At 41.4% G+C, this 24,801-nt stretch overlaps 1 protein-coding gene across 4 annotated transcripts in view; it reads left to right on the forward strand.

The window, feature by feature from the left end:
* Nucleotides 1–24,801, forward strand: part of TTLL5 (tubulin tyrosine ligase like 5) — a 155,250-nt gene that overhangs the window by 103,659 nt on the left and 26,790 nt on the right. For 3 of the 4 annotated variants that reach the window (XM_044436882.1, XM_044436881.1, XM_044436883.1), the window contains exon 31: nt 13,543–13,741. In XM_044436882.1, the coding sequence (XP_044292817.1) occupies nt 13,543–13,741 (199 nt within the window). Of the gene's footprint in view, nt 1–13,542; nt 13,742–24,801 lie in introns of those variants that run through there. The other variant, XM_044436884.1, reaches the window with a different exon arrangement.

Below are 24,801 nucleotides of genomic sequence, written 5' to 3' on the forward strand. Positions count from 1 at the left end.
TCCAATTTTACTGTTGAAGAAAAGTCTTCTGAGTGGCCAGCATGAAAAGAATTGGCCACTTTAAGCTGCAGATTGAACAGTAGCACTCCATCTAAGTTGTTTCAATGCTTACCTACAGTTTAGAGTGATTCCTTTTCAAGCAACTTCTAGTTTAAGCATTCCTAGTATGTTGTTAGTTTTAAAGATGAAAGATGAGTGTCTCTCTGTGTGTGTATTTTACCAAAACACCTGAGCTAGGATTTGCATTCACATCCCATGGAGGTTTGGCATATTATACACTTATCTGAGATAGTACAGGAATTTGCAGGATCAAAATGAGTCCTTATCACTCATTTTGGCTACACTGAAAAGGTCCTAAAAGGAGAAGGCCTTGTCTGGCTAACCCTGAAAAAATAGAAGAGGAAGATATGTAGAAATGTCAAATGTCTCTGCAGTAGGAGTCAATGCATAATGATCTTGTCTTGTCCCCACTGAACCCATTCCTTTATCTATTAGCGGACAGCCTAATGACTTCTTGGTTTTAGCTGCAAACCCATGCCTGCTTGGCTCCTGTACATGCTTTCTGTCTGAATGTGTGAAAGGGACTGGATGCTCCTGTTATCCTTGTTTCTCACTATCACCTGCTTGGAAGAACCTGAAGTCTGCTAAACATGCTGAAGTGGTTAAGTTTCCCACAGGCTCCTAGGGAAGCTGAGGGGGAAGAATGGCTCCTGCCTGATGGGCTTTCAAAGTGAGCTGAGTCTTTGAAGTTTCGTTTTAGCAGCTGCCAGGTATTTTTTGCCTCAGCCCTGTGCAGTGTTTCTGAACCCAGTCTTCATATGTTGCATTCTTCACCACACATGCCAGTGTTTGTGGATAGGGGAAGGGAGGAAAATAATTAGCCAAGAGTGTAAAAGGCTTTAACCTAGTTTTACATTGTTTAAATTTGTTTTGGCACAAGCCCTCTCTTGCTCCTTTTTCCTGTGAAGTACCTCTTGTATGACTCACCCTAAACTGTTTTTTTCAAAGTATTTAATACTTTTTTTTGGTTTTTTAAAAATGTTTTCAGTTTCTCTCAGCAGCGTTATATTTGTTAGTGCAGCATGTTAACAGTTTGCCCATCAAAACACAAAGAATTTTATAAATATTAGACATTAACCTTCAAATTCCTTGAAAGGTAAGGGGATCCATCTCACTCCACTGATGAAAAACAGCTTTAATTGAAGGAGAACGTCTTGGCTTCCTGGCCTGTTTAAGAGTTCTGAAAATTTTGGGGCTTGGCCTCCTGCCAGAGATGCTTTCTGGGAAAGGCTGAGTATATTATTGATGCCTTAGGCTTTCTTGCATGCCACACCTGTATTTTGGGTCTATATGAAACCAACTTACACTCCTTTCCACAGTACTGGGCTCCATGGCTTCCACCTTCCATTTACATGTCATCCTATAAAGAATGAAATGTTGCATTGTGGATTTTCAGTTTGGGGCAAAGCTTTGTAACTGAGCTAAAACTAATATAGTGATATACAGAAGTCTGAAGCATGCTTGTTTGCATGAAAATGCGTCTCACTGGAAGGAAGTAGGTGGGAAAGACGTAAATAGGACCTATGTGTGCTGTTGAATTCATTCTGTTTGGAGAATTCATTTTTATCTTTTGTGTTACAGTAATGCTGTGCCACTTATGGTCCACCAATAATATATTTTAGATTTCCCCTAATGTAAAATTTGCTAAGGAATTCATTTGTGAGGACTGATGTGCCTTTAGACTCTGCCAAGACCTCTGTTCTGTACTGATTCATGTCAGTTTTCAGCGCCAGTCTAGAGAACAGATCAATGTTACATGGTGCCTTCTGTGTTCTGACAGGCATAGGGTAATGGATGCACCCACCATATTTACAGTATCAATGAATGGTTCAAGGAGTGCTAGTGGGATCCGGTACACACTTTGGGAAATAGTGCTACATGAAGAATAGTGCTGCAATCATGCCGAGTACTTTGGGCTGGTCTAAAATGTAATATGATCATTTTTCATATCAAGGCAAATTTGGATTGTTCATAGTACACATTGCAATTGTGAGAGTAATTCTCTTTTGTGAAACAGTTTCCATGGATTTTAGTGGAGTTTGTGCAGCACACTGATAGGTGAACCAAGTTTGTGCTCTTCAAATATTCTGCTGTTGCTTTGTTTTGCATTTGTTCAATTTTTAATGTTGAATTGGAGAGTACATTGTCTTCAGAAGGAGCTTTTTCCCCACTCCCAAATAAAAAGGAGCAACAGGGGCCCTTTCAGCCATGCTAATCTCATCACATGTATTTTTATCATTAAAATGTTCCAGTAGGCTGGGTCCATGTGCCAGCATTAAAGCATATGCAGGCATCCTGAAGGCAGGCTTCTTCCTACTCAGTATCTTCCCATTGAGCTTTTGCTAATTGAGAGAAAGGTTGCTCTGCGCTCTGTGATTCTGCTAATCCAAATCACACAAAAGAGATCAGCATGGCTGCCATTACTGCCTCTTCTCCACTGACCTGATGACTAGTGATGGGATGGAGGCAATGAACCTCTTAGCCAGATGACCTATCATTTTCCCCTTGACTTGTTTCCCATATGTATTCCCATTTGTTTTCAAATCTTGCTTTCCTATGAAAGGAGAAGAATGGAGGGAAAAAGAAGGCACTCATCTGCCAAGTATTTCCCAGCTCATAAAGGCCAGGGTTGGCCAAGGTCCAGAGATGCTACTTTGGACTGAATGAAGGCCCACTCTGCCAAAAGCTAGTTATTTAATAACTGGTAAATTTAGTTCTTCTGAACATGATAGTGTGGGTAATGTCAATTGAATCCAGAAAACCTTAATCAGATTGTCTTCAGGCTTTCCTTACATAAACCCTTCCAATGTTTCAGCGTTCCCACTGTTTCACTCCATGGCATCTAGCATTGCCAGCATGTATTTTCGCAGACCTATATCAAGCTGCTGAGTTGTGAGAGGATTTGGCTGGCTGGCGGAGACGTGACCATCTCTCAGTGCGGCCCTCTGGGAGGTGGAAGGGGCAAGGAATGTACGACTGGGCTGCTATATCAGATGCCAGGCCTCAGTGAGTGCCCTCTTTGGTGCCTGTTCCAGCTGCCACTTCCCACTGTGCAATGCTGCCCCGTGAGCCCCCTGGAGACCCCAGTCACTGTGGGAGGTGCTGCCACTGCTGCCACTTTTCTCTGCCTTTCCAGCTCCTGCTGCCAAGTTGTAAGAGGACTCAGCTAGCTGGCGGAGATGCAACCACCTTGCAGCGCAACTCTCTGAGAGATAGAAGGAGTGGGGAATGTGCAGTTGGGCCACTACATCAGTTGGGATTATTCTGTAATCATGGTATCTGTTTTCTTGATATTCACCTGCAGTCCTGCTCTTTTACCTTCTTTCACTTTCATCCAAAGTCATTTCAGTTCATTGCAGCTTTCTGTAAGTAATATAGTATCATCTGCATATCCTGAATTTTTTATGTGTCTTCAATCAACTTTTGTTCCTGTTTCCTCTGATCTGAATCTTTCTTTTCTTCTGAGTACAGGTTGAACAAATAGCAACTAATCTGATGCCTTTGCCTATGAAAAACCAATCTATTTCTCCATAGTCTGTCATAACACTAATTTCTCATCCACGATAGAAGTTACTCATCAGGACACACCCATTTCTTTCAGAATCTATAGCTTCTTATGATCCAGGCAGGCAAAGGCTTTGCTGTTTTCTACAAAGCATTGACTGATCTGTTGAAACAAATTCTTTGGAGTGTTCCAGTAGCCAACAGATGTTTGTGATAGTGCCTTTTCTTGATGTTTGAGTGCCTTTTCTTTTTCAGAATCCAGCTTGAACGTTAGGCTTTTCTTGCTCCATACAGGGTATCATTCTTTGTTGCAACACCTTGAGCATTGCTTTGGTTGCATGGGAAATTAGAGCAAGGATCCTATAGTTGCTGCACTCCTTAGCGGCTCCTTTCTTGAGGGTTGGATGTATATTGAACATTTCTTGTCTGTGGCTCATTCTTCTATTTTTTTCTGTTTGTTAGTATATTTTTGTTAGGATTTTGACTGATTTAATCTCTGCAGCTTGGAATCACTCACTTGCTTACCCTATCAACTCTGGGTGCTTTATTCTTTCCAAGTACTTTCAGAACTGCTTTCACTTCACTTTCTAATATTGCAAGCTGTTCCTTATAGGATTCCTCTTTGAAGGAGCCTGCTATCTTTTTATCTCTTCTGTATTGTTTCCACCTTCTTGTTATTTTCTTTCAGTCAAATAGTATGTTCCCCTATTGGCCTTTCAGCATTCCTAATCTAGTTTTGAATTTTCCTTTGATTTCTTGGATCTTATGGAAGGGTCACTTATTTTTCCATTATTGTTCTTTTCTATTTCTTTGCACCACTAGTGGTAATAGTTTTTTTTTTTTTCACTATGGACTAGTCACTGAAAATTTTGCATTCAGGATTCTGATGCTATTTCTGTCACCTTTGCTTTTGCTTCTCACCTTCCTTTAGCAATATTGTTTCTTCTTTTTGGTCCCTGTGCAATTACACACATGGGCTTTGCCACAGATCAGAGAAAACTTCCAAAGCTCAGCACCATGGAGTGGGTGGGAGCCCACCCCGCCCCTGTCCTGGTAGCATAAAAGACGGGGGGGGGGGGGGACTGCCTAGTCCCTCAGTTCCTTTTTGACTGCATTTTGAGTCATATTTGTCACCTTTGCTTTTGCTTCTCACCTTTTAGCAATATTGTTTATTCTGTCATCCATCTAGTTTTTTCCCTTTTGATTCAGCCATTGTTTTTTGGCATTCTTCCCTAATAATGGCTCTGTTTTCAATCCACAGTTCTTCTAGTTCATGGTCAGTAGAGTTCAGTAATGCACATCTGTTCTTTATGTAGACTTTAAATTCCTCGGGGTTTTTATTTAAGTTGTATTTTGTCACAACGCTTCTGTGAATTATTTTTTCAGTTTGACTCTGACTTTTGATATTAAGAGTTTGTGGTCATTGCCACAGCCTGCTCCTGCTCCTGCTCCTGGCCTTGCCTTGGCAGCAAGAATACATCTTCTGTATCTCCAACTTACAGTTGCATAGTCCATTTGATTTCTGTATTGGCCGCCTGGTGGTGTCCATGTGTACAGTCATCTGACTAGTTGCCTGAAGTATGTATTTACAATAAACAGATTGCTGACTTCACAAAAATTGTTGAGTTGTTCCAGTTCTATGTGTTGTGTGGCATCAGACTTTCCTTTTGCCTCTGTGCATATCAGCTATTAGATTTTCTTTCGGTTTTGATCTATTTGTATCATTAGTGGCAGCCCTATTCATTCTTGCCCTTTGCTCTGGACCAGTATCTGGTTGATTGTCTTCCAGCCTGGCAGTAACTCTTGTCAGTCCCGCATACTCAGAGTATTGTCTCTGTCCACATCCAGCATTTTTTTCTCATTGGCAGGGAGGGACAAGAACTATATCAACATCCAGGCCAGTTCATGTCTCCATTTTTAAGGTGATCAGACCATGTCTGTCAAATACTGGACTTCTGTTTGAATCTGGGGAATGAGCTTGTCAGAACTGTGCAGGGCCATAATAACAAAGGTGCCCCATCTGTTCCAATTGGAGCCCACATAAGGAGAAGGTCACACAATGGACTTAGTCAGGATCTTGTTACAGCCTAATTTGGCCAGAGCTCCAGGCGATAAAACAGGCCCTGCTAACTGTCAATATCAGGAATTAGATAATTAGATGCCCATAGAATCATAGACTAGAAGAGTTGGAAGGGGCCATGAAGGCCATCGAGTCCAACCCACTGCTGTTGCAGGACACCATGTTATACCATCCCACTCATGTCCTCTTCTGAGTAGATAACATTTCAGCAAAGCTGTATGTAGAGCTAAGGAATATATGGTTCAGTTTATTCAGTGCAGAGGCCAGTGACTGGCAAATGTATGTGGAAACTCATTCTTGGTCCATGAGAACAGAACATCTTGTGGCTTCAGGAGGACTCTGAATCATGAGTGAGAATGAGTTATCAGCCTCAGAGTCTTTATCTCCACCTCTTTGACTAAATATTATTGGACCTGATGAGCTCCAAAGAGAATGCATATGTCTTTCATCTCAAAGTTCTATACCCAACACCTGCAGCACACATGGCTTAGAAACAAGCTGGTAAAGCAGCCTAATGTGCACCTTCTAGTTACTCTAACTGTTGCCTAAGTTTCTTTTAAAAATTGACAGATGGCAGCAGAAGTGATCCTGATAACTCTCCACTGACAGTTTATTTATTTATGAAATTTGTATGCCCTCCAATTGCTAGCTTCTCTAGATGGCTAACAGCATAAATAAATTGATTTAGGAAATGGCCAGCTTTTTTTAGCTGCTGCCATGTGGAGTTGAGTTTTGCATGGGAATTTGAAGTGTCAGTTCAGGAAGACTGCACTATTCCTACAGAGAATCAAGCAACATGGTCAGCAGTGGTACTGCTGTGTTGACTTGCAAAGTCTGTGCCTGTTGTTGTGCAACAAATACATGCTATTGGAATCCCTGCTGGAACAGAAAGTACAAGGGCTTCAGGAAGTTTTGTCCATATATCAGCTTATCAGAACTGATGAAGACTTTAAGGATACAACACAGGAAGCACTTGTACCGATGGATGATATTAAAGAGCAGTTTCTAAGAAAGAGGACGAAAACCAGATATAGGAGACTGGCACATGGAAGAAAGCCATACACAAAAAAGATAACCGGGAAGCATTTTTGTGTTTAGAGCTATATAAATTCCAGGGCCTTCCCACAATGATTATTCTAGACAAGGACAGTTGATCAAGGTACCACAGAGTGGAAAGGAGAACTCAGTAGATGGAAAGAATGTTAATGCTTTCCCCAGTAGGAACAGCCATGTGATGATTGGTGCTGTCGTGATATATCACTAGAGGCGTGTTGTCTCTCTGCTGCCATGTATCCAGGATATTGCAAAAGTTGTAAAGACTCAGCAAGCCTACTGAGCATCGCCCCTTTCTTTTGATCCACATGTGAACAAATAATACTGCCCAAACCAGTTTTGAACAAATTGCAAGTGATTATAAGGCTGTGCATGGATAGGAAGTTGAAGGGCCTTGGAGTACAGACTGTAGTTTCATTGGTTCTTCCTCCCTTGAAGGGCTGTGGGCTCAGAGCTCAGATTAGGAGTACTGGAACGTGGTGGGATGAGATCCGTGATGCAAAAGTTGGGATATAACTTATTCAAGAAGAGTGGACTAGGAAGGAAGGTAGGAATGACCTTATTTGTAAAGGATGTATAGACATGTGAGAAAATGCATGACTCTGAGCTTGGAAGGGCAATTGAAAACAGTTGTGTAAAAAAATGAGAGGAAAATAATGTTGTTGTAGGAATCTTCCATAGACGAGGCAAAAGGCTTGGATGCTGCTTCCTTAGATCAGATTACCAGACTCCTAAAGAGAAGTGTCAGAATAGTAGTATCAGCTATTTATTTTTATTTTTATTTATTTAAAACTTTTGTATACCATCCCTTATGCCTTGACATCTCGGGACGGCTCACAATTCATAAAATTGAAATACAATAAAATCACATGTATAAATAACATAATTCAATAAAAATTTACATAAAGGACAAAATCAAAGCGACTGTTCAACACAATTAAAGTATTAATTTTTTTAAATAGTAATTAAAAAGGTTTTGACCTGGTGCTGAAAAGAATATAAACTCAGCACCAGGCACTCCTCTCCAGGGAGCACATTCCATAATCCCATTCCAGCTACACTGATAACTGTTGGACATCAAACTCTGCCAAGAATGAAAGGACTAAATAAATTCCTACCTTGCTTTGCTGGCAATTTCATTTTCCAGAGGAAAGAGATGAGAGAAATGGGTTAGCTATCTTAAATGTAATTCTCACCAACAGGGAAGAAGTGTTTGAGGAGAAAGCAGTAGGAAGTTTGGGTGGGAGAAACTGCCTCTTCTTGCTATTCATGATGCTGAGAAATGGGAAAGCTGAGTATAGGCAGATGTGTATCCAGTAGTTTAGGAAAGCTGGTTTTCATAAGTTTACAAAAATATTGAGTTATGTACCATCAAGTCATCTTTGATTTATGGCAGTCGTATGAAAGATAGCTCTCTAACATGTCCTGTTCATGACAGCCCTGCTAAGCTCTTGTAAACTTAAGGCTGTGGCTTCCTTTATGGAATCCCTCCCTCTAATCGCTCATCTTCCTTTTCTTCTCCTGTCTTTGACTTTCCTTAGCATAATTGTCTTCTCCAGGAAGTCTTGACTTCTCATGATGTGTCCAAAGTAAGACAGCCTCAGTTTTGTCATTTGTGCTTATAGGGAAAGGTGTGGCTTGATTCGATCTAGGACCCATTTGCTTGTCTTTCAGTCCAGGGTAATTCTCAAAGCTCTCCTTCAACACTGTGTTTCAAATGCAACATTTTTTCTCTTGTCTTCCTTTCCTCCCTTCTTCAGTGTCCAGCTTTCGCACCCATACATAGTGATCAGAAATACAGTAATTTGGATGCTCTTGGCCTTGGTCTCCAGTGAAACATCTTTACATTTGATGGTCTTTTTGAGTTCTTTTATTGCTGCCATTCCAAGTCTATGTCTTATTCTAATTTCTTGGTGACAGTCTCCATTGATGACTGAGCCAACATATGTACACTAGGTGAGATTCTTTAAACAGAAATATTGATAGAAAAAAGAGCAGGGCAGGAGTTTCTTAAAAACAATATATTGTAGGCAGAATCACAAACCATTCCAATGGGAGAACAAAAAGGACATATAAAGAAACCAGGAAGGTTGCTTTAAGGGTTCAAATTTAAAAGGGCCATGTATAAGAAAAAGGAAGAATGGCAAAACTACCATGGATGAATAACCCAAGTCTGTGCAGAGAGTCAGGAGAACTAAAGAATAGTGGAACAACTACCAGCTGGAATGACAGCCCTCTCCTTGAGGGGAGCAGTGACCGTTTTGGCCTTCTGTGATAGTTCCCCCTCCCTGAAGAACAATTTTATCTCCATGTAATATTTTACAAACACTGTAAGATATATTTTTCTTTGAATATGCTTCCTTTGATAAGAGGTTCTGCAGAAAAATTTGGAGCAGTGATTTGTCTGGAAATCTTCCATGGAATAGTACTCTTCTGATGCATCCTGAGGTTGAGCAATACCTTTTGGGAGCTACAAGAGAAAGTAGAAACTGCTTGTTACTGATTTTTGTTTTCTAGGATTCCCAGAGGGCATTCCAGCCTCCTCTGTTTTGTTCCAGGAAATTAGCATGAATGATTTTGAGGCTTCTGCTTTTCCGGTATATATGGAGATGTAGATGAATTACGGAGTCTGGAATGTTTCCTCTGTTCAGACCTCTAATCCTTTTCTCCCCCTCTTCTTTATTAGTTGACATTGTTATTCTGTACATGTGGCAACCCGTTGATACATTTTTTTGTTTCAGCTCTGATTAATGGGATTGCTTCTAGCTTTTCCAGAGAAATATAGAAGGGCAAGGTGGCACCTTCCTCTGAAGGAGCCAATCGGTGGGCATGTTGTGAGCAGAGCCGGCTGGAGCTGGGGGTCAGACTAGATGGCCCAGGAGGCCCCTTCTGACTCGCTCTGTTTCTGTGTTTCTATGTAACATGTCAGCCTTGCCTGTCTCAGGGAGAGGAGCCATCTTCAAGGCTGAAAACATTTTACAGAAGTCAACAAAAAATTAATGGTTAAAAATGGAAATTTCTCAGAAGTAGCAAGAGGTATTCTTCCTATTGCTTCAAAGTTATGATGGTAATATCTCATCCTTTATGATGAAAGGATATGTGCAGGAGATTGTTAGTCATTTAACTCTCCTTCCTAGGTTCACTGTTCATCATTTGGTCACTTTTTTCTCATGTTCTGATTTTTGCCTTGCTGGGTCAGCATAAATTATACTTTTGGGATAGCTGTACTATTGGTAATGTGGTTCTTTCCTTTTTCAGTTTCTTCCGGTGATGAAAGGAGCCCTCTTCAGTAGTAAAATCGATTAACAGATTGTCTTCTTTTCTGGTGTTGTATTCCTGTGTATACTAGTTGCTGGGGAACTTGGGCACAAGGTGCTATTGCTCTCGCATCCCGGTTATGGGATCCTGTGTGCAGCTGGTTTGCTGTTGTGTAAACAGAATGCTGGAGTAGGTGGACCATGGGCCTGATCTAGCATGGCTCTTCTTATGATGGGAAAGAAAGGCTGCGTAACTTGGTTGTATGGTTGGGTTTTCATTAAATATCATTTGTTAGAGGAATATGAATTTAAGTTGAGGGTGCATTTTATAAATTAGATGTATTTAAAATAAATGCATACATCTCAGTGGCTTTAGAATGTCCTTCTGCCTCTTCTAAAATTAGAAATTCATGACAAAACTCCTTTCTGTCTCCCAGTTTTTTCATATCTCCTTTAACATGTAGATACTGGAACCAAGGAGAGCAGTTTCTGGACAGCTCCCTTTTCTAACTGGTATTTTACCAGAAGATTCTTTGGTACATTATTCTAGGCTGCTGAAGAAAGCGAAAAGTGATTTGTTCTGATAGATGTGCTTATATCTGTTTCCAGCATGCTCATAGCTGATTCACATCTTTGGCCAAGCTGGCTCTGTTTGATTCTTGGATATTCCAGGAAATAGACCCGGAAGCCTTGGCTCTCTTCTTACAACCCAAGCAAAATATTTGTAACCTAATGTCATATTTTGAGGGACAAGGACTATTCTATGTGCCAGTGGCCTTTCTTAACACTTCTCCAGCAACCTGAAGCCAGAACCCATTGTCGGGGATTGAGGAGAGATGTGTTCTAGAAATTAAATGTTATATGATTTCCAGGTACATAAAAGAAGTTATATTTATTCAAAGACATGCCATACCAGACAGAATTGTTTACTACAGTATTGACTTCTGTGTTCTAGCTGGTTCCTCTCAGGGGCTTGTGTGACACATGAAATGGCCAAGGCAGTTGGCACTATTTCTCCTAAGTGTTCCCTCCCCCTTGATAGAGTCAGGTACCTGGAAAATAAAGAAAATACTGTGTACTGCTGCTAACAAGTACACAGTCTAAAAGCCATATTATATCTGTCTTAAAGACCATGATTTGCTTTCTGGGATTAATTCAAGTAGTTGGTCTCTAAAACAATAATAGTCTAGGTCTAACTAATAATAGTCTAACTATAACTCTCACACTTCCTCAGCCAGTTTCACTGGAATAAAGAAGCCTGGATTAGGGTCTCTAAGGGACCACCTGTCTTGTTATAAGTCTTTTTAGTTCATACTAAGCACACACAAACTCATTTGTTTTCACACATGGGAAAGGACTTTCTTCTCTGCTAAGCTTAAACTGTGAGCTTAAACTTCCTGAAGAATTACAATGGGCCCCTGTTCCCTTGGCTTTCAGAGTAGGTGCAAAGATATATCTGTTTAATTTAGCTGTTAAAACAATACAATTTTACTATACAACTATATAAGTTTGCTTGAATTTGTTATGTACCACCTTGGTGACTTTATAGCAAAAAAGGAAGGACATGTAATTGCTATTAAATACATGTATGATCTAATTACCTTTGCAGAGGTTTCCTTAAATTTGGGGGCAAGAACTGAAGTTCTTATTATTTGCTATCAGAGTCACTTTCTGTCATCTTCTCCATGTTAATTCTAGCTTTACAGAAGAGAATGCAAGGTTCACTATCAGTTCTTTATCTTCCCCACCTTAGTTATATATCTCCAGTTCTGTGAATATCCCTCCTCTTGCTACAATACTGTCATCTCTAAAAAATCAAGTAGGGTTGCTTGTCTTAATCTTTTAATTTCAATTTTTGGAGGATGCTGTTCTAAATCTATTCTAAGTGAGGAAGAAAAATAATCTAGACCCTTCCTACGTATTCAGTTTGGAGTCTAGTTTGCCAAGTTCATGTTGGGTATAACCATTCACAGTGGCACTGAGAGGTAGTAGCATTAAGCATACATGCCAGTCTTCAGAAATTAAAGAAATTTCTTCAGATGAAGGCATAAGACTGTAAGTAAGAATTAAGAGGATCCCAGTGAGACAGCATGTGGAGATAGGACTCCGACTAAGCATGGGGAAACTGCTTGTTTTTAAATTTAGCCACATACCAGGAATCATTGAATCATGTGATATGCTTCAGGGGGACTTTGTATTCCAGGCCGTATCAATCTACCACCTGTTCTCCACAAAGCCCATTTGCTTGGTCTAAGAGAGTACAATTCTGCACCCAGGTCCATGAACTCACACTTCAAAGCAAACAGTCAAGCTTTCACTGGCATGTATCACATTGCATTTCACAGCTGAGCTCTGTCGCTCCAAGGCAAAGCTGCAAGAGTGCTTTTGCCTTTAAATAAAAACCTTTGCTTATTTGAGAACTTCCTCTTCTGTTACACTAATACAAGGAACAAGATGAACCCAGCTTCAGTTTTGTTGGATGTTACATGAAAAGTCTACCTATAGGCCTGTCTGTTCTGGGCTTCTGCATAATTCATGTTAGTACTAATAATAGTTCTATAGGAACCTGAGCAAGGTACCACCACAGGGTTTCATTGCATGAGTGGCGCTAAACAGTATCTGCAGTATTCAGAGGGTGCTTTCCTCTTGATGAAATCTGTAAGACAGTGGTGTGTGTATCTGCACACTTGTTGATTTTGCATCAACAGATACAGCATTTGACCAGTGGGTACTGCAAGGGATTCCGCTATAAGAGGACTTGGCAAATCTGTCGGTTGCCTGCCCTTATTTTCAGTTCATTAGTACTGTTTTGCATCCTAAGCAATATTGACTATGCTCCTGTCTTACCTCTGAGAAAATAGGAATGTTTTTTCCCATAGATTCTTGTTCTTGAGGAATAGGGCAGTTCACCCACCACTGCAGTGATTGGTTGAAATTGTCTTGTCCTTCCAGATAACAGGTATATGAGGCAAGGTAGTAAGGGCCTCCTGGAATGTAATCCATCATTTGATCTTTTCTATGTGCTCACTGAGTTAGTTTTCTTACGGTGTTTTGTTGCCATCTGATAGGTTTTTGATATTGTTGATATGACTAATCCTGAGGTTCCTGTGCTTGCTTGCTTTCTTTGGTCTGGGGAACATGGTAGAACTGTCTCCCAGAAGGTCAACAGCCGACCTTGCCTATTGAATAAAGTAGAGAAGAAAAGATAGGCCTTATTCTAACAAGAGCAGGGATTTGTAATAAGTAAAACGTTGAAGCTTTTCATGAGATTTGGGGCTGCATTGAAATGGACTTGTAGAGCTATATTTAGGAATCCCACTTGATGTGGGTCATGTTTTTTCCATTTTTGCCATATATTTTCAAGCACACAAGTTTTGCTTATTCATTTTGGGAATCTATATCCCAAAGTAAACTATTGGCTGAAATTGGACACACTTTTCAAGAGCTGACAGTTGTATACAGCATAGGTTATAGCTGCTGTACTGCCTTGTGGCAACAGCAAGAAAGACCTTTGGACATGTTCTCTTTTTGAATGCAGATGTGCTTCAGTGGTGTTCAGCTTTTAAAGTGAAACTTTTGTCATTGCAGGACCCTGGATACAGACAGCTTTGCCTGGGAAGGGGATGTGGAGAATAACATACATAGCAAGATAATAGGAAGCCAACCACTGCATCCTAAGGCCTCACCAAGTGCTGGCAGCTATCAACTCCATTTTGCCCTACAGCAGCTGCAACAGCAGAAGCTTCAGTCTCGACAGCTTTTGGACCAGAGCCGAGCCCGGCACCAGGTAACTAAGATGGATGAGGCTGCCTTAGTGGGTGCATTATTTTTGGGATCAACACACAGGCAGAAGACCTATGCAAAATAGATCCAGATGCTCTAAAAAGGAATGCCTAACTCATGCAGATTTGGGTAAATGTGTTTTTAGCTGAATAGTATTTACCATTGCAAATATGTATGAATAATAATACTTTATCAGGAACTAAAGTGAACAGGAAAGACGGAAGGCTTGGCAGTTGCTAGTCCATTGGAGAAAGCAAACAGCACATGAAAGCCAACAGCACAAACTGGCCTATGCAGAAAACCATGTCACCTGATGTCTCATACATCCTAATCTTACAGGAGATGTTGCCTACATGCCTTAAGTTATTTACTCATAATCAGAAGAGAGTGAAAAAATAAACACCAGATATACTTTTTAATATGTCATAAGTAAAGCCCCGCAGAATTCTGCACCAGCTGATAACAAATTCATTCTCTGATTTTGTAGGGAGTAATGAAAATACTCATTTTCTTTTATTTTGTGAAAATAATTTTAGCTGTCCCACAAAATTAATTGTACGATCAGTTGACTTGTTCTTTGTAAACCTAAAGCTTGTTTACTAAATAGGTCACCAGTATGAATGATAAAATCTTATGTATTTTCTATCAAATTGACTTTTATTAGCAAACTTATTTCATGATCTGTCTGAAGCCCTTTATTTTGGTTGTCTCATGTTGTTTCTTGTAATCCATTCCAAGTTCTGAAATAATAAGTTCTGAGACAACAGCAACTCATGGCATAGTTTCTGAGTTTCTGGAGAGGAACCTTCTAAAAAGGATCCCTTGTAGTCCAACAATCTCTACTTGGTAGTCAGGGCCTACTTTATACTGTCCTTTCATTTGCACTTCCTTCTGACCTGACCAAAGAGAAATAGTAGGCAGACTTTAAATTCCTACCCAAAGGGCTCCATGTGCACAGCACTCAGCTTATGATAGCCCTATGAGCAAAGCTGTGCTTATGAGGGGTTTGAAGGGGGCCGTGCTGCTTGGCTGATCCCTCTTCTAATTGCTGACATTGAGATGATGTTGTTCTTGGCTTGGGGCAAAGCCATTACTCAGGAGTTTCTGTTAAAGTGATTCTTTGTTAAACCTCTGCTTGCATCCCCCGCACTCCCTCCCCTGTACTCCCTCTGAGCACAGCCATCTAGAGCTGTAGTTACAGAGATATTTTGCCATGCCGCAGGCTCAGGCAGTACTGAACTTTCCATTATAGAAGAAAGGGAGTTGTTTAATGCAGAACCTCTCCTCTGCACAAAATAGATTAATTCAATTAAACGTAAGATTAGTATAATTTAAATGTCAAAACACAAAGAAATGTAAATGAACCATTCTTGCCTCGGTAACCAGCAGGTTTGCCGTAACTCTGCAGGCTGACATGCGGCAATAAAAGAAACGAGTCCATATATGCCAGTGCCATAACCTATTCACAAACTGTGTGTAATATTTAAGTTTCACAAATCATCAAATTGTTTAAAGTTTGATTAAATAAAATAAGTCTATTATAGTCCATCTACAGTGAGCTTTGATGTACAAGACCAGGATTCAAGGCACACACACCCTTTGCTATGTCTTGTATAGCTTTGTACATGTAACTACTTCTCAGCCTCAGTTCCCCAGACTCTGAAATTGAAACCAATAATGATTGGCCTCCCAGGGGTTGTTGTGAGCATTAACTTGCTTGTAAAGCACTTTGCTGCCGCCGCCGCCACCATCACCACCACCACATTTATATCCTGTCTTTTTTTTCTTGAGACCAAAGCAATTTACATAGCTCCATTTTATCTTCACAAGATCAAGCCTGTGAAATAGGTCAGGTTGATAGTGAGTGACTGGCCCAAAGTCACCCGAAGAGCTTTAAAGCTGAGTGGGAACTTGAACCCAGATTTCCCAGTCTAGTATTCTAACCACTATATCACACTGGTGCTCAGTTGCTACATTATTAATAGTATTATTTTCCTTCAGCAAACTATCATTTGGCATGAATTTTAGCTGAATTCAGTATACGCAGTATATTTTCATCTTACAGTTTTGTAGTGCTCTTGATTCTTTTCAGTATACATCTCTGTGCAAAATTAAGTCGGCCTTGTTGACTACTGAGGTGCACATATTGTTCAGTGTTGTATTTCCTTCCTTTGAATATACAAATTGTCCTAGCTATGTACTGTTGACAAATTCATTTCAGAAAACTTGTGCTTTTGAAAATACTTGGGTTTTTGATATTAGTCTACCTTTGTATAATTAAACATTTCTAAGTGAAATATAGTGGGCTGCGGGTGGCACAGTGGTTTAAACTGCAGAGCTGCTGGGCTGGTGGATCGAAAGTCAACAGTTTGAATCCGCAGACAGGGGTGAGCTCCCGTTGCTCTGTCCCAGTTCCTGCCAATCTTGCAGTTCGAAAGCATACAAATGCAAGTAGATAAAAAGGTACTACTTTGGTGGGAAGGTAACAGCGTTCTATGCACCTCGGTGTTTAGTCACGCTGGCCACATGACCACAGAAACTGTCTGCGGACAAATGCTGGTGAGAGGAAGAAGTTTAGATCTTGCATATGTGAGTTGGAACAAACTGTAGTTCCCACATACATCCAAGTACAGTGGTACCTTGGCTCACGAACTTAATCCGTTCTACAACTCTGCTTGTAACCCAAGTCAAAGTTCCCCATAAGATTCAATGTAAATAAGGTTGATCCGTTCTGGCCCCTCTAAATGTGGTTGTGAGCCAATTTTTGGTCATGAGCCAAGTCAAATTTCCCCATTAGGTTCAGTGTAAATAAGGTTAATCCGTTCTGCAACTATTTTTTTTATCAGAAAAATTTGAAACAAAGTGACAAAGTACTGTACAATACAGTGGAGAACACTAAACTGGTGGGGGAGGTTATTGTTTTGAGGGAGGGTCCCCCTCCATAAGGACATTGGGGAGATCTCTTTCAGGGGTTTCCTCTCTTCTTTGTCTCTTAGCTGCAGTGTCAATTTTGGTGAAAAATCTGTCTATAGTCGCTTGTTTTTTCCTGCGCTACATAGCCCTCCGGAAATGAGAGACCACGTTATTGTTCATCAGATTCAACACTCTGTTCGTTACAGTTATGTTGGGGTGGTGCTTTTCAAAGAAATCCTGGCACGGGCATGCTCCTGTAGGAAAGATGGGCACAGTCTCGGCCATCTCTCCCCCACCAACCAGCACGATCACGGGTGTGCTACTGCAGGAAAAATGGGCGCAGCACAGCACAGCCGCGATCATGCACATCTTCCCTGCATGAATGCGACTGTGATCATGGCCATCTCACTCGGGCGGGGTGGGGGGGGGATGGCTGCGATCTTGGTCACCACCCAATGTGGAGTTCACCACCCAAGTCAAAATTTTCATGAAGTTTTTTGTTTGTGACCCAATTTGGTTCGTGAGCAGAGGTACCACTGTACAGGAAACTATAGGTTGTTCAAGCACAGTTAGAACAAACTTATATGCTTGCTGTATCATGAATCTGCAGTTTGTTCCAAACTGCTCAATGGAAGATTTAAACTTTATACAGGAAAGAAGGGAAGATCAAGATGTGCCACAGCACATTTTTGTAATAGGAAACCCCAATTTTCCACTGTGTCAGAATATAGGCCACTAAGAGGAGACATTCCTTTTCCAGTACATCCTTTCCCTTTTTCAAAGTGCCCAATTCTTTCCTCCATTTTCTTCATTATCAGTTGCATTTCATTTTCATTGTCCAGTTGGAAATCTCCTATACAGTTTATTATTATTATTATTATTATTATTATTGTTATTATTATTATTATTACATTAAAATGCCGCCCCTTGCCGAAGCCTCGAGGCGGCTTACAACACAATAAAATACATTGAAATACAGTAGAACATAATAAATTACCATTAAATACAAAAATACAAAAAAATACACTGAGATACAAACATAATAATATAAAATTAAAATTAGCAGTATAAAATAAGTAAATAAAGAATATAGGAGGAGAAAAGAGAAGGAAGAAGTTGCCCTGGACAGATCATATATTTTAACAATTAAAATGATGTTTAAATAAAAAGGTCTTTACCTGGCGCCGAAAAACCAGTAATGACGGTGCCAGGCGGACCTCTTTGGGGAGTGAATTCCAAAGGTTGGGCGCCACCGCAGAGAAAGCCCTCCTCCGAGTACTTACTCTCCTAATTTCTTTCATGGAGGGTTCCCGGAGAAGGGACTCTCCCGCAGATCTGAAGGGGCAGTCGGGCATATACGGACGTAAGTGCTCGTTCAGGTAGCCAGGACCCAAGCCGTTTAGGGCTTTATAGGTCATAATCAACACCTTGAATTGGGCCCTGGCTTCAATGGGAAGCCAGTGAAGCTGACGGAGGACTGGAGTCATGTGAGCATAACGCCCCGTCCCCATCAGCAACCTGGCAGCTCTATTTTGCATCAATTGAAGTGTTCGGACCGTCTTCAGGGGAAGCCCCACGTAAAGCGTGTTACAGAAGTCTAGGCAGGAAGTCACCGGCGCGTGTGTCACCATCGCCAGGCAGTCGTACTCCAGGTAGGGGCGCATCTGATTAATCAACTGAAGCTGAAGGAAGGCGCTCCTCGCCACCGCTGTCACCTGAGCTTCCAAAGAAACCTCCAGGTCGAGGAGTACTCCTAAGCTGCGGACCTTGTCCCTAAGAGGGAGTGTTGCACCATTCAGGACCAGGTCAAATCCACCCTCTCCAAAGCCCGATCCTCCAACCAACAGGACCTCCATCTTGTCTGGATTGAGTTTCAGTTTATTGGCCCTCATCCATTCCATTACCTCGGCCAAGCACCGGTTCAGCACAGCCACTGCCTCACCCGGATTAGTGGAAAACGAGACGTAGAGCTGGGTATCATCAGTGTATTGATGATTCCGCAGGCCACACCTCCTGATGACCTCTCCCAGCGGTTTCATATAGATGTTAAATAGCAAAGGGGATAGAATGGAGCCCTATGGTACTCCATGGCATAGCTGCCCTGGCGGAGTGACATAGTCCCCCAGCACTACCTTCTGGAAATGACCGTTGAGATAGGAGCGGAACCACTGCAAAGCAGTGCCTCCAACCCCCAATCCCGCTAGCCTATCCAGAAGGATACCATGGTCGATGGTATCGAAAGCCGCCGAGAGGTCCAGAAGAACCAACAGGGATGCATTCCCCCTGTCCTTCTCCCTGCACAGGTCATCGTACAGGGCGACCAAGGCAGATTCCGTACTGTACCCAGGTCTGAAGCCGGACTGAAAAGGATCCAGATAATCAGTTTCATCCAAGAGTGCTTGGAGTTGTCCCGCCATCACTTGCTCCAACACCTTGCCCAGAAACGGGATGTTGGCCACAGGTCTATAGTTAGTGGCCATCTCTGGATCCAGTGACGCTTTCTTCAGGACCGGTTTCCATCTGTGCATCTCCTTAATTTCAATTTAATTTCAATTCAACTGTGCACTGCAGAAAAAGTTTAGCAGAACAAGCAGTCAGGTTTCTTGCTCTGTATGACCTACTGCTTAGGCTGTAGGTTAGCATTCAAAGGGTTGTTAATGCAGAATCATCCAAACCCATGAGAAGTGTCATGTCTTGCTTTAATTGTTCATTGATACTTCTATTTAGGTTATTCTTGATGTACTTTTCCTTACTGACCTCAATGTTTACCAGCTTGTCCCCTTCTGATTGACTGTCGCTGGGATACTTTACATTTGCCATTTTCAGGGTTCCTTTGCCTTTGGCTCCCAGTGCCACAACTTATTTTGGAAGTGACTTGCATCATCTACAGAGAAAAATTATGCCAGGAATGTATTTAATGTATTTTTAGTATAACAGCTGAAAAGAAGGAATGGAAGCTGGCTCATGAGGCTCATAGTTAGGGAACTTGTGGTTCAGTCTCTCCCTGATCCATCCCCCCTTCTCCCCCCACCTTTCCTCCCCATGCTTTTCCACCCTCTCCTTTTTATTTCTTATTCTCATAAACCAGTGATCCTCAAAGAGGAGTTTTGTGTCATTTGAGTTCTATATAGTGCCTAGGATGTAAATATTAGATAGCAGTAAATTAAGTTCTTCTATGTAATTGGACATGAACAGTATAAGTGAGAATTGTTGATTTGCATTCCTGAGGTAGGACTATTGGAAAACATGTCCCTGCAAACTTTATTGTCTTACTGAGTCCAGTAAGAAAGCTTTTGTAAAGAGGGGATTCAAAACCTTTTGACTCTTTAATGTGCTTAATGTGTCACTACAACCCTGATGATTCCTGTTTCAGAGCATGTACTTTGCATATGAAATGTCATGGGTTCAATCCCTTGCACTTCTAGGTAGGGCTGGAAAAGACTCCTGTCTGAAACCAGAAACTGAAACTAAAATCAATGCTAATTAATTGACACTGTATCAGACTAGATGGACCAATGGTCTGATTCAGTATAAGGCTGTTTCCTACTTATTTCATATTTTGTATTTGTTTCTGGCCATTTTTTTGATGTCTTCATACTGTAGGAATGGAAAACGATTGACCAGCAAGCCTAATCTGACCCATGAATGTTCTGCATCTGGGGTTCCACCAGTATGTCCTCTAGGTGCTACCTCCAAGAGGAATCATTCCTGCTCTTTCTGATTTCACGTCAGAGGTCACAGGGGGTTTCTAGCAGCTTAGGACTTGGCCTGCATTGGGACATTCAACTGTGCCTCACAGCACTGGTTGAGTCCTTTTGCATGGTGTGTGCTACCCAAAGCCAGGGACTTGGTTAGTGCTGAGAGGGTGCCAGCTGAATTTCTTTCCCATGGAGAGAGAAGCACAGAACTCAGCCTTCCCAGCATGGAAAAAGGCTAAAATGATTGAAGATAGGGCAAGGAAGTGAGTGGGCATTGCTACACCCATTGACTAATCTGGCCCATGAAGGTTCTGGTCAGAAGTGATCCGGCCCTTACCCAAAATGATTCTGCAAACCCCTTCTGTCAGGTGCCTCTGGAAAGACAACAAATAGGTCAATAGTTGAACTCCCTCTGTTGTTTTCTAGTGGTCCTTCTGCCAAGGGCCACATATAGCCATAGACGAGTAGTCAGTGATAGCCCTATCCTCCATGCATTTGTGTAATCCCCTTTTTAATCTCACCATCTGTGAGAACAAATTCCACACTATGTTGAACTATACACTTTCTTTTAACTGTCCTGAATCTCCCACCATTAAATGGAAGCCAATATTGTGTGGTGGTTGGAGTGCTGGACTGGAAACCTGGGTGATCTGAGGTCCAGTTCCCACTTGGTCATAAAGTTCACCAGGTGATTTTGGGATAGTAACTCACTCTCAGCCTAATGTATCTCACAAAGTTGTTGTGAAGATAATATGTAACTATGTAAGCTGTCTTGGGTTCCTCACAAGAGGAAAAAGATGAGATATCAATGCAATGTGGTGGTGGCAGTGGTGGTCTCTCATTGGAGTGCACTGGGTTGTAATACTATGGGAGAGGGAGAAAAAACTTTACCTGGAAGCAAGAATGACAAAACTGAAGCTATATTTTGGGTACATCGTGAGAAGGCAATACTCACTGGAGAGACAATAATGCTAGAGAAAGTCCCAGGCAGAAGAAGGAAGTCCCAGGCATATGAGATAGATTGACCCCATAAAGGAAACTGTGCAATATTGAATTTCCAAGAACTGAGCAGGGCTATGAAGGACAGGACATTCTGGACAGCATTTATTCATCAGGTCACCACAAGTCAGAGATGACTTGACAGCACATAACAACAGCATCATCTACATTTTCACAGCATGCATAATTCTGTGCACCTCTATTTTCATACCCTCCTTATCTTTTTTTGTAAACTGAAAAGTCCAACATGGAACCTCACATGTAATAGGTGAGTTGCTCCAGCCTTCTGATGGTTTTTGCTATCCTATTCTGCACAGCTCTACCATCTCTCTTTTGAGATATGGCAACTAGAACCATACCTAATAGCATCACACCATGAATTTATATTAAATCATTATGATAATGGCAGTTTACTTCTGCACACTGGGTCGCCATTTTACTTACACTGTCCAGCAGGACCCCAAAGTATTGCCTGCTCAGTTCCTACCAACTCAGATCCACCCCCAAACAAAACTGCTTAAAGATACCCTCTGGCCACATATATCATTTAATCATCAAATAACCAGGCTTTGTCCAGGATTAACTCAAGGTAACCCTGATCCATGTTGCAACTGTCACTACATTTACAGCAAAGGTGTTCTGGGGTAATATGTTAGATTTCTTTCCCATGTGTCTACAAAAACAGACAGTTGAGTTCCCATTGATACAATGAGTGGGAAATACCCTGGTGAGCTATTCTACATTTTTCTGCTGCCTGTATGCTAGTGCTTTAACTGGGTTGTCCCTAGTATTCCTTTATGCTGAAAAGTGCCTAGAGCAGTGTACCATGAGTTGTTCTTCCCCTTTCTCTGTGTAACATGTGGTTTGGGTTTGTTTATTTGTCTGCGGACATTGCATGAGCATGTAACAGCACTGCCATTGTGCAGAATGCAAGCAAAGGCTGGTTCACTGTGGTTGGTACTGTTCTATTATTCTGGTTGGGAGACTTACTGATGGAAGGAAGAGGCTTGCTGATGTGTATTAAATCATATGGAAAATAGGACAAGCTCATTCTAGCCCAGGAGTGTGTAGGAAGAATATCTCTTATTGGCTAGGGGCCACACTGCCAATTTAAATTAGCTATCCAGCCATACTTCAGAACACAGATATAAAGACACATAACCTTGTGAGCACCCCTTCAGTCAAACACATTCAAATGTATATTCTTATTCCTACAGAGAAGCCTGCCCTTTTTTGTTTATTTTTTCTGTAGACATACATGCACACACACCCAAATTTCCATGAGCGTTAATTTGATGGCTAACTGCGTAAGCAGTTTGCAAGAAAAACATTTCTTGGAATGAAGAAGGGACATTCCCCCTTTTATTTATTAACGACATTTATATGCCACCTTTTCATGGCAAGCCCTCCCAACAATTCTACCATATTTACTGTGCTGTTTTCACTTTCTCCCTGTACCCCATTTTTAGGTCCTTCCTGTTTGCCTTGGAGACTCCATGCCTGGCTGGCTGCTCAAAGATCAAGCTAGGGCTTATTTAGAAGTACTCATCCAAATGCATAGAAGCAAGAGAGGTTGTTGTTAGAGACCCACTGAAAGTTGGAATACTCCTTTTAAAACACTTGATGCACATGGATCACAAGTTAGAGATATACTTGTAGATCTTTTACTATTTTCTCCTGCTCCTTGCCAAGAACCCAAAGGGGTATACATGGTTCACTACTTTCTTTTTAGATGCAGAGATGGGAAACATGGTCAATCCATAAGCAAGCTTCCAGCTTTGATTCCTTTCTAGAAGTATGAAGAGCTGTGGGCCTGTAGGTGGGCTGACAGTAGTTATTAAGATTAAATTCATGCAAAATGACAGTCAGAAACAGCACACCGTAAGTGTTGGAAGGACAAAGCTTTAGAAGAGAAAATAATAACAAAGCACATTAAGGTTCAACAGTGATGACAAGAAGTTTATACAATCATTGGAGTGTTGGAAGGTGCCTATAAAGCCATTGAGCAACCTCCTGCTCAGTGCCAAACTCCAAGTTAAATCATCCCTGACAAAGGACTGTCCAACTGCCTCTTGAATGCCTCTGATGTGGGACAGCCTATGACCTCCCTAGGTAATTGATTCCATTTCCTTACTGCTCTGTCAGGAAGTTTTCCTGATGTCCTGCTAGAATCTGTCTTCCTGTACATTGAACGCATTATTCCATCTCCTGCGCTCTGGAATGATTGAGAAGAGATCCTGGCCCTCCTCTGTGTGACAGCCTTTTAAATACTTGAAAAGTGCTATCATAGCTCCCCTCCAGGCTAAACATGCCCAGTTCTTTCAGTTTCTCATCATAAAGCTTGGTTTCCAGCCCCCTTATTTGATTAAGCTTAGTCCTGTTTATTGAGAGCAGGGAAGATGAAATTAATGGCAGTATTTTCTATAGCCCATTTTACATGAAAATTAATAATTACTGTATCTCTGCTTGTACTAAATTGATTAGTATTTGCTAACTCGTTATTGGGAATATTCCATCTGACTGATAAGGAGGACAACAAGTTCATATGAGATCCTGTTTAGTCTCTCTAAGCTCTATGCATATCTCATCAGTCAAGCCTAGAACACTTCACATAGAAAACAATGTGATTTAAAACAGTGTTTCTCAATCCCTAGAGATGGTTCACATTAAAGATGATGCAATTCATGCTGCAAATTATGTGGTTTACTCGAGATTATTTCCTAACTTCATTTGATTGATTTCCTCACATGTATTAGCTGGCCCATCTATACTGGCCCAAACTATTGTCTCTAACCATGAAATTCTTATTTAGGGTTAGAAGACATGCTGCTTAATTGTCATTGAGTGTTGCTGAGGAGCAGCAATAGCAGCAGCAAGCAAAATGCATTATTTCAGCCTTAAAGCAAGTTTTGTTCTGCACCTAAAATAACGTAATATGTTTGTGCCACTCACAGGAAACAGCTTAGAAGCCACTACGGGTCTCAAGCCTTTTAAATAGTGCTAGGAATATTTCAGTTATATATAAAACTGACTGCTTTACGCTTGAATTTGTCTTGTGTTCCTTTCCCAATTACACCTGACCCATGGCAGATAAAGGCTTTCCCCTGTTAGACTGTGTGTGCTGAGATATTTTGACAGCTCTGTCGTCTTTTTCTGTTTGGTCAAACCCTCCCCAACCTAGCTTGCTTATGTCTTGTTTGTAGAGCAGCTTCTCCTGGCTTCCCAGCATACACAAGGGGATTCACAGTGGGTAGCCTTCTTTGAAGCTGAAACCAGAGGCTGAGGTCAGTGTCAGCTCCCTGTCTCTGTGCGCTGGCTGGAGTGTAGAGCAGCCAGGATTACAGCACAACAGAGAAACAAAAGCCTTTTGGATGTCTGCTGCCCCCAAGAAAAACAGTCCTGACCTTTCTTCAGCCTCTGACAGCCATGCTGTTAAAAGTTGCTTTGTTGACTC

This window comes from Varanus komodoensis, unplaced genomic scaffold (assembly GCF_004798865.1).
Source record: "Varanus komodoensis strain SLA01 unplaced genomic scaffold, ASM479886v1 scaffold3, whole genome shotgun sequence".
Lineage (NCBI taxonomy): Eukaryota > Metazoa > Chordata > Lepidosauria > Squamata > Varanidae > Varanus > Varanus komodoensis.